General features: G+C 42.2%; 1 protein-coding gene across 2 annotated transcripts; it reads right to left on the bottom strand.

The window, feature by feature from the left end:
- Positions 1–379: 379 nt before the first annotated feature.
- LOC308611171 (uncharacterized protein) lies at positions 380–3,989 on the bottom strand. Of its 2 annotated transcripts, none has more exons than XM_081260049.1 (2): positions 3,555–3,989; positions 380–439 (listed from the first exon to the last, which is right to left on the bottom strand). In XM_081260049.1, the coding sequence occupies exon 1, from the start codon at positions 3,938–3,940 to the stop codon at positions 3,614–3,616; it is 327 nt and encodes a 108-aa protein (XP_081116175.1). In that variant the 5' UTR covers positions 3,941–3,989; the 3' UTR covers positions 380–439; positions 3,555–3,613. The 2 variants fall into 2 exon arrangements, with proteins under 2 accessions (XP_081116175.1, XP_081116176.1); XM_081260050.1 differs by lacking the exon at positions 380–439 and adding an exon at positions 1,572–1,642.
- Positions 3,990–10,483: the final 6,494 nt, after the last annotated feature.

Genomic DNA, 10,483 nt, shown 5'->3' with positions numbered 1-10,483 from the left:
AACACCAAGAAAAGGTAGACAGGAAAATGTAGACAGGCGTGGTGTGTAGGAAATCACGAGACCAGTCTGATGGGAAGAGACTTAAACAAGACTGAAACTCACTTTCTAAACCTCCATCCCCAACTGGACAATTCACAAGACACAGGTGCACCAAAGAAGCCAATTATTCAATCCCTTTCATGGGGAGGAACAGTTTAAACTTTTATTGGTTTAGTTCGCTCCAAAAAGCGACTATCAAATGTTGGCAGGACACAATGAAGGCTTACCTTTGTTAACATAGTTAAGTCTCTCTCTCTCACAACTAGCCCACTTAGCTCCACGTTCCTTAGCACACCCAATGCACTTACACAGCATTTATGAGATTTACACAACTGGAAGGTCACATCTTTATTTCTTATCGCAGGAACACGACTTCTGTAAACTTTATTTCTGTCACAACCTAAAGCAAAATTGTTGTAAAATGAGTGATTTAAACCATACATTTTATCATCATTAAAAAGTATCTAAATAAAAAAAAAAGCATCTGCTCTGTGCTAAGGATTAGACACGACTCCTGCCCTTAAAGCCTTCATTAAGGAGGAAGATGTATAAACTCAAAATCTCAATCACATGAGATAAATGAACGTAACCTTTATGCACAGAGGTTCCTATGGAGGCAAAAAGTTATATCTAAGTGACGGCTTCATGATAACCCTGAAGTACAGTCTAGAAAGATAAGGCTATGCAGAGTTGGAGTAGGAGGTGCATTAACTGCAGAGAGAACATCTGTGAAAAGACACTCAAGCCTGACTCCTGCTGGGCACTGTAAATACTGCAGGTGGGTATGACTAAAGGCCAGGGGTCCAAGTGTGAGAAGAGACAGAAATGAAAATAGAGATGTTGGCCTAAGCAAGTCTGGGAGAGAGCATGGCTTGTATACCACAGGTGGTGAGACCTGGGGCTACCACTGGCTGAGTAAGGATGCCTCCACTGATTAGAAAAAGACGCCCCGCTGCTGAAGGACAGACTAGATAAAGGGAGTGATCACAAAAAGCTCCCCTTCCTCAGGGCAAAGAGCCCCAGGAGGCTTGGCCGAACACAGTTCAGCCTACACGCCTCCGTGCAGAGCACACGCTGGGCGGCTAGTCTGCACTAACACTGTGTGGGCAAGCCATTAGCAGCATTATTTTAAACACATCTTTTTATGTTAGAAGATCACTTAACCCGAGTAGGCAGATGAACTTAGAGGAACTGAACCCAGGGGCCGTGAAACCACCCAGGAGTTTCTGCCATAGTCTGGGCAAAATGTAATATGGATGAAGAAGCAGATTTAGGAGGAGGCCAAAATTTACAGGATAGAACCACTGGGTGCAAGACATAAAGAAAGTTCAGTGAAGGAACTCTGAAGAGAATGGGCTCTGCAATAAACTTCTTACATTCAATGTAAAATATTAGGCAAAATTAAGTACAGTGGCCTTTAAGGTCCCTTCCACCTCTAATTTCTTTTGATTTCTAACTTATTACTCTGATTAAAGTCCCTTCAGAGGTACAGAACAGTTCTTACACCTGAATGGGATGCCAAGAATAATCTGACTTCTCTTCACCAGGGCATGAGTTGAACTGTCCTTGCAGAAGAGATAACAGATGGTGTGAACCCCAGATCCTGGAAAAGGCCCAGGCACACGATGAGTATTCAGCTTTTCAAAATCAAATGAACAATCATTTCCTCTCCTAGATCCTCACACCCTTCCTCTGCTGACTACTTTCTCACAGCTTATAAACATCCTCAAATATACCCACTTAAAAATCTCTCAGACCTAGGATTCTTTGGACCTTCTCGTGGATAACCTAAGTCTCTACCACGCCTTCAAACACCTGTCCTCCCAAAAAGCCCAGATCTGTACCTTGGGTCCAGACCCGTCTACCAGGCCCCTCTAAAGCACTGAAGATGAAGTAAGATCCTCTTGCCACCCCCAATCCCTTTCTACTCTGCTCTGTATCTCTCAAAAAGATGTAGCTGTAAACTGTCACCCACGCTTGCTGCCTTCCCTTTTCTAACTGGTCACCAGGCCCTACCCATTCTCTCTCAGATCTGCAAAACCCAGTCCCACCTTTCATAACTTAACTGGGACCCTCAGATTACAATTCACCCTGCACCAAATCAACTGCCTCCCACATGGAGGTCCGAGTGAGCCTCTAAACCACGAGTCCATCTCACTGTTCTTTGGTGGAAATTTCCCACAACCTTCAGAATAAACATCCAAACTTCTGACATGACAAACAAGGCCCCCATCTCTTGGGCCCCACTAAGTTTCCAGTATCAACTCTCATTTCTTTCCCAAACCCTGAGTTCCAGTCCTGTACATTAGTTTTGCCATATTTTCTTATATTTCTCAAACTTCAACACACACTGCTCTCTCCTTCCACCCCAGGACCTTCTACATATCCTTAGAAAGGATGGCACCTCCTCCAAGAATCCTACCCTGAACTTTCCCTTCCAAGATTCTGTGCTCTGCAAAGGGGAAAGGTGGGGGGGAGGGATAAATTAGGAGTTTGGCATTAACATATACACATGACTGTATATAAACTAGATAATCAACAAGGACCTACTGCATAGCACAGGGAACTCTACTGCATATCCTGTAACAAACTAGACGGGAAAAGACTCTGAAAAGGAATGGATATCTGTATAACGGAATCACTTTACTGTACACCTGAAACTAACACAATATTGTAAATCAACTATCCTCCAATATAAAATAAAAATTAAATTAAAGAAAAAAGAGATTCTGTGCTCTGTAGCACCAGAACTCACTTCTTCCAGAGCACTGACTACTGTGCTTGTGTTTACTTGCTGCCCAGTAGAAGGGAAGATTACCTAGGGCAGAAGCATCCTCTCCAGTAGCCCTTGGTTCTGACAACTCATTCAAGTGCCAGGCTACTTTACACACATAACCTGCTTAATTAATTCTAAGAACCCACAGAAAGAGTGGTTATTAATGTCATTTTACAAGTGTGGGGATTGTAGTGCAAAAGAAACCTGCCCAGGCCACAGAGAGCATAAGCCCTGGAATTCACACCCTAAGCTGCCTTCACACCGGTGCTCTTTGCACTATATGATACGACTATTGAAAAATTTTTTTTTCCTGAGCCCTGTTTTAATGGAAAGGAAATGAAGCTGGGATATATCCATTTCCTAATCGCTTTGGTGTGTACCAGGCAAAGTCATTCAACAGACCAGGTAACATCTGTGCAACAATTAACGATGCTCCAAACTGTGCTAAGTGTTCTACTTTGTAGAGTCTAGAAGCATTAACACAGTGCATCCTTGTATCAGCCACAGAGACTGGGTCCTGTTCAGCCCACGCTACAGATGGGAACACTGAGACCTTGAATCCTTAAGGCACCCGGCCGGGGTCACCGAGCTGGCAGGAGTCATAAGCCGCACACCCCGTCTAGTGCACGCACACCCGGGCACTGCGCACTGGTTCTAGTGCCCACCCTCCACCTTGCACCATTTAACACCCCGCTTCTCAGCGCCTACATGAGGGGCCCTGGAAGCGGGAAGTACAAACCTGTCTCGACAAGCCGTGGCTGGAAGAAGCTCTGGATACAGATCAGGGGCAGCGGGTGCTCAGGAGTGGCGCCCAGTGCACCCCGCGGAGGCGGTCGGCCTTAAGTCCAGCAGGCCCTCCTGTAGGGAAGCGCGCACGGAGGGCAGAGGCACCGAGTCCTGCAGTGCGCACAGGTCCTCAGAGCGCGTAAAGATGTCGGCCGCGCTGTCCCGGCGCAGCTTCACCGAGTGATCATGGCCCGAGCGCGGCCTCGGGGACGCTGGCTGCGGACACGATGCCCACACCCGCCTGGGGGCCCGGCTTGCCTCCCGGCCCCTCGGGCGCCCACCGCCCGGCGGCTGCGGACCCGCAGCATGCGCAGGACTGGCGTCGCAGCCAGAAGACATAGGGTCACGGGCCCCAGGTAGGCCAACCCCGCCATGCCGCGCTCCGGAGACACCGCGTGGCCTGGTGTTGGCGCAGCTATCAACGCCCTCCACGCCGCGGGGCTGCGGTTTACGTCGGTGGGCGGTGCCGTGGGGGCGGGGCTCGAGGACGTCAGCACGCTCGCCGTGCGTCGCGTCCCCCCGCAGCCCTGTCTCCCATGGTGACGCGGCCTGAGGAGAAGGGGCTTGAGCTCTGAGACTAAGGCAGCGCGAAACGTGCGAGGTGTGGAGACTTCGGGGTTTCCAAACAGCGTTTGCTGACTCATCCAAACAAACGTGAGACCTGGTTGTATCAACGCATTTTAAACGTAAACTCCCGTAAGTGTCTGGGCTCCCCCCGCCCAGGAGAGAGCGTGTATTCCGTGAGGGACACACGAAAGGTGGAGTGAACGTCTGCCTGTGGTCCCTTACCTGATGCACGGGTGTGTGAATTTATGCGGAGAGCTCTTAATTTCTGGAGTTTCTGCTAACTTGACACGGTAGATGGCAAATGGTGACGTGTTCCATGCATTCAGGACATGATCGTGGTTACTAATAATCACTTTGTTTTGTACTGACAACTGCACAGAGAATTTACTACTGAATATCCACTTTACAGAAGGGAAACTGAGGCGTAGGAACTGAAATGACCGAGTAAGAGGAAGGACTCAGACAATTGGTGTTAGTAAATGAACCCTGCAAGGAGGCCGTTAGCCTGCGGTGGCTCTAGTGATGCGGCCGCCTACGTAAACCAACCAAAATCTAAGCCTGTCAACGCCTCAGGGTGACGCACACCGCTGAGGACCACCAGTCACAAACCACCAACTAGGCTTTAAAGCGATAGCAAGTCAGTCATTTCCTTGCTTGGCTTCAGCCCTTTAAAAATAAACATCTCTGCAGCTCCTGTGGCTGGAGCGCTCCTCACCACTTCCACTTTGGTGGTGCCGGAATTGAATCTATTTTTGCTTATGGAAAGTCTTATTTTAAACATGCCTCAGTCTGTCTTTTAACATTGGCCGTAGAAGTTCGATTTGTGTCCACCTTCTAGAACAGTGGTCGTCCTCTGGTCAGGCCTTAGGCGTTATGCATACAGTGTTCCTCTTCTACCACCACCTTCTGGATGCCTCCACCCACTACCAGCTCCCGCGTATCAGATCCCCTAGATGTGGTCAGCAATGGCTTTCACACGCAGCGTGCTCACATTATAACGTCGCAGACACTCCTCCGCCCTCCAGCCAGCGTGTGAACTGAAACATTACCATTCCTGTGCAAGAGCCTGCTGTGACCACTTTCCCCAACACAGCCACTCCCCAGCTGACCCTGGGTAACCACTCTTCTGAACTTGGTCTCCATCACTGCATGCATGTCTTTCTATTTAGGCTATATTTTTAAGTACTCTTAAACCTCATATAGTATTCTACTATGTTTTCTCTTCTTACTTGCTTTTTTTAGTGTTATCTTTGCTAGGTTCATCCATGCTGACACGTAAAGATCTGTCTAGTTCATGTACTTTCCTCACTATGTAGGATTCCCATGTAGGGAAATACAATAATTTATATGTGCATTTTCCTGTTGATGGACATTTAAATTCTTTCCAATTTTCAGTATGATTTCTGTTTTAAAAATTTTATATACTTTCTAAAGGTTACTTTACATTTACAGTTACTACAAAATCTTGGCTATATTCCCTGTGTTGTACAATACGTCTCTGAGCCTATCGTACACCCAGTAGTTTATGTCTCTCACTTCCCCACCCCATATTGCCCCCTCCTCCCCCTCTGCACTGACAACGATTAGTTTGTTCTCTATATCCGTGACTCCCCTTCTTTTTTGTTATATTCGGTAGATTGCTGGATTTTTTAGATTCCATATATAGGTGATATTCTACAGTGTTTGTTTTTGTTTGACTTTTTTCACTGACCACAATGCCCTCCAAGTCCATCTATGTTGCTGCAAATGGCAACATTTCTTTCTTTTTTAAGGCTGAGTAGTCTGCCATTGGTTATATGTACCGCATCTTCTTTATCCATTCATCACTTGTGACACTTAGGTTGCTTCCATATCTTGGTAATTGTAAACACTGATGCTCCGAACATTGGGGTGCATGTATCTTTTCAAATATGTGCTTTTGAAAACACGTGTTTTTGTTCTTTTTGGATTTATACCCAGCAGTGGAGTTGTGAGGTCATATGGTAGTTCTATTTTTAGTTTTTGAGAACCCTCCATACTGTTGTCCACAGAGGCTGCACCAGTTTACATTCCTAACAACAGTGTACCAGGGTTCCATTTTCTCTAAAAATTGTAAATTTTCTTCCTAGGGGTAATTGAGATGATAGTTGGATAATAACATAAGATCAGGCGAAGTCTAAAGAAATTTTAGAAAAGCTGGATAGAGTAGGAAAACGTCTGTTCGCTGGTGTCTGAATGTTAGAGAGACACCAAGACATGTGGGCCAAGTTCTGGAGAGAAGGGAAACATAGACGCAAGTTTGACATTTGACGCAGCTTTTCTCCTTGGGGCATTTGCTGGTTCAAATGTTACAGCCTAGGAGCTGAAAAGCCAAAGAGTTCAAAAGACTCTAATGACAGAAGCCAAACGGCAAGAACCATTTTCCATTGACAAACAGCATTTTAACTATGTAGAAGCAGAAAATGAAAGAAAGAACTTTGCATTACATTTAATAAAAGTTGAGGGAGATCTTTGTGGCATATTAGTGAACTTATTTGTGGAAATTTAGCCATGTATATTGTGATGGAGAGGCACCAAGAGTTCACGAATTCTCACAATTTGAGTACACAGTTGCCTTAAATGTAGGTATGGTGGCATCCATGTACATCACAATGATTTGGAGGATGTTCTGTTAGTCACCTCTTGCTGTGATAATGCTTTGGAACAAATCACACCAAAGTCAGTTACATAAACAAGAATTTATTTTTCTTGGACCTATGGGCCAGCTGCAGTGGCTCTCTTTTAGACCTCTAGATGGCTAGTTTTGCTCCGTGTTTTGGGTCAGTTTGAGGTCTGTCACACACCTCTTCGTCTGGAGCCCAACTGTGAGGCCGCAGCTCCCAGGCCCTGTCTTCTCTAAAAGTTCACGGAAACATAAGAGGTGAGCCCAACCGCACAAGCCCATTTAAGGCCTCTTCTGCTCACTTAAGGCCATCATGTCTGCTCATACTTCAGTGGCCAAAACATGTCACAGATCTAAGCTGTATTTAGAATATGTGTATTTGTTTAAAGTTGGGTGCTCTCACAGAAGAAGATTGCATTTTGGACAGTGTTAGCTTAGCCTTTCCATTGGCATTTGCAAACGTGATAAACGTCGTGTGCACTTTTTCACCTTTGAGAACTTTTTGAAATTGTGGGACAATTTCTATGGGAAAAGAGGAAGGTACATTTTAGAACTCAACTTTAGTTATGGCAGTGTTGGGAGAAGAATTAATGAGATAAGGTCAATACACATGAAAGATTTGGGATTCACATATTTGTAATTAACATTAGCATTCTACAGAACATGCCTGGTGAATTGTGATGCTTCCTTTACGTGATTTCTATCATAAATCATTATAATCTGACCAAGCCACTTCAATAAAACATACATCATACAGTACATCGCATTTTAGTTTTTCCTACCATTGCACAACTTATCGTCAGGCACGGAAAGCTACATATGGTATGGTTCCATTTATACGAAATGTCCAGCAGTGGCAAATCCATACACATGGCAAATATTATACATCAGTGGTTGCCAGGGCTTTGGAACAGAGGGAAATAGGGAATGAGTCCTTAAAATGGGTGTAGGTTTCCTCTTGGGGTGATGCAAATGTTTTGCCGCTGGACAGTGGTGATGGTTGCACAGCATTGTGACCGTACTAAATTCCACTGAATGGTACAGTGAATTGTAAAATGATCAAAACGGTGAATTTTGTGTTCTGTTCATTTTACTACAATAAAAAGGAGAAAGCATTAGGGAAAGACTTAGAGTTTGGGAAAGTAAGGTGAGCTGGTCAAGAAAAAGACAGCTCTACTGTTCAGTTTTCTCTCAGCTCTCCCAGTGCATTAATCCTCAGCAAAAAGTAGCCTGAACTTGTAGATGATAGTCATTCAACACAGTGCAGGGAAAAGTAAATAAAATACAAGCCGACTCTTCTTCTTTAGCACATCTATGAAAGGCTAACTTCCTGCTCAGCCACATGGACATTCATGAGGACGTTTCACTTTAGGTGTCCTCTACTTCAGTACTTTACTCACAGCTCATTCACACATGTAGGCAACAGCATTCCTTAATTCGACGGAATCTGCAGTGCTGGTTGTGACCAGTGTCATGAAAAGAAAAGGGAAGGAGGAAAAAGCCCCCACATTGACTTGGTGGTCTTGACGAAATGGATGCAGAAGACAGCTTGAGTGTCCAACTGGAAACTTTTATTTTCCTTTTCCTTTTCTTTTTGTCTTTCCTATCAGGTCTTCTGCCCACTTCCCACCCCCTTCTTTCAAACAGGAGAGACACTCATTAGCTGCTTTTTTTTGTTTGTGCTAAACAACTATTGTTTTGGGTTTCTTGTTGTTCGGTGAACATTATTGTTTTTACTGCCAAATGAGCTTTGGTGGTTGATGTAGGGGGTCTCTTGGGAACTTAACTTTTTCCAGTTTAAGTGGGAAAGCTTTTTTGTTTGAATGGGCTTTTACTGGGTGCTTCAAGGTTTGCTCTTGGCTCTTTGATGGGAGACTGGATTGCACTGTGTTTCCTTTGAGGTTCCGATAAGTAAAGGGTCCTACGTCCTCCTGGGCACTTCGTGTTGATTTTGCTGTGTGTCCTCTCTAATAGCCAGATGCAGATTCCAGGAGAATGACATATAAATGAATATGAGTAACCTAATGTTTTTAGAATTTGCTTTGGCCATACTCCTGGTCTTATTCTACTTGTAGCAGATGGCTTTAAAGAGCATTAGCTATGTACATATTAAATATAATATAAATATACCAGTATTAAATATTATATTGATATATAAATGTAATATACTAATATTTATATTAATGTATAACAATTATGTATTATATTAATATATATTTTTGCCTAGCATATATTACATACAAAATATATGAGTAATAAAATGTATTTATATGGTTAATATGTTCATAATATTAATATGATATATCATGTAATATTGATTATAAAACAATTATATCATAATATATAAATTATAAATATATATATTATAAATATATAATTATTATTATCTGATATAATACACTATAGTTAATATATTCTATATAACACAATACATAATGTATTAGTATAAGACAATTATATTATGTAATATAAATAAAATACATCTATAAAACTATATATATTTTAATTATACATTACACATACAAGTATGTATAGCTATTTATAATTTTATTTACATAGGAATCTGTTCATCATAACAATTGATGTAAAAATATGCAATATTTTCAATCAAATGGGCCTTAACCTCACTACCTACACATAACTACTTTTACAATCGTGAACCCTAACTCATGCTTCCATATCTCTCAACCTGCTTTTCTACACATGCACATAGACACACATTTATACATGATATATATGTATACTACCAGTTTTCAGTTCAATGTATATAACTATATAATATATATAATTATATTCCTGTGTATGTATACAAATATAAATCAAAGGTATGTGTATAGGTATGTATTTCATATGTTTATGTAACTATATCATACAAATAATGTATGTGTATATAAATACATGACTATGTACATACATACACAGAAATATACTTATTTAAACAAAAGGGACCTAAATAAACATAGTTCTATAAGAATAAAACTAGTTATGTCTCACTGTTTCAATAACAGTTTATAGTTTTCTACTGTATGTGTTTCTATAATTGTTATGAACAATTCCCATTTGTTGAATGTTAAGTTGTTTTAATTTTTTGCCATTATTAATGAAGCTCTAAAGAATACGGTGGGCAAGATTACTTGAAAAACTCCTAAAGGAAAAGGGTTAGGTATGCTAGGTTAAATGTACACAACTTATTTTTAAGTGCGTGGTTGATTTTTGAAGTATGCAGTAGAAATTTCCAGGACCCATGAAAGAAGGGTGGTACATGTGTGAGAGTTATAGCTATATTAGGAGTGGATTGAAGATCTTGATAGCTTAGAACAGAAGCTGGAAATCCTGTTTTTATGGAGCCAAGTGGCAAATATTTTAGGCTTTGTAGACCAAAGAGGCAAAATTGAGGATATTATTTAGGTACTTAGGTAACCATTTAAAATGTTACCAGTTAAAATGTGAAAATTATTCATAGCTCATAGGCCATACAAAATAGGCATCTGTCTGGATTTGGAATATAGGCCACAGCTTAATGACACACCTGACATAGAGACTTGTTCTTAAACGGCCATGACCACATGGGAGGCAGGAAGTAAGACACCATCCCTACTAGATGGGAAGTTAGAACTAAACCTATCTATCCCTAGCTTCACCTTTAATGAAAGGGTGTGCCAGGAGAAAAAATA

This window comes from Mesoplodon bidens (genome assembly GCF_964165515.1).
Source record: "Mesoplodon bidens genome assembly, contig: HAP1_SCAFFOLD_105, whole genome shotgun sequence".
In the NCBI taxonomy this organism is placed as follows: Eukaryota; Metazoa; Chordata; class Mammalia; order Artiodactyla; family Ziphiidae; genus Mesoplodon; species Mesoplodon bidens.
This window is presented reverse-complemented; position numbering and strand designations above follow the sequence as displayed.

Excerpts from the sequence above, each read along its gene's own strand:
- LOC308611171 (XM_081260049.1), bottom strand. The coding sequence starts at position 3,940 with ATGTCTTCTGGCTGCGACGCCAGTCCTGCGCATGCTGCGGGTCCGCAG.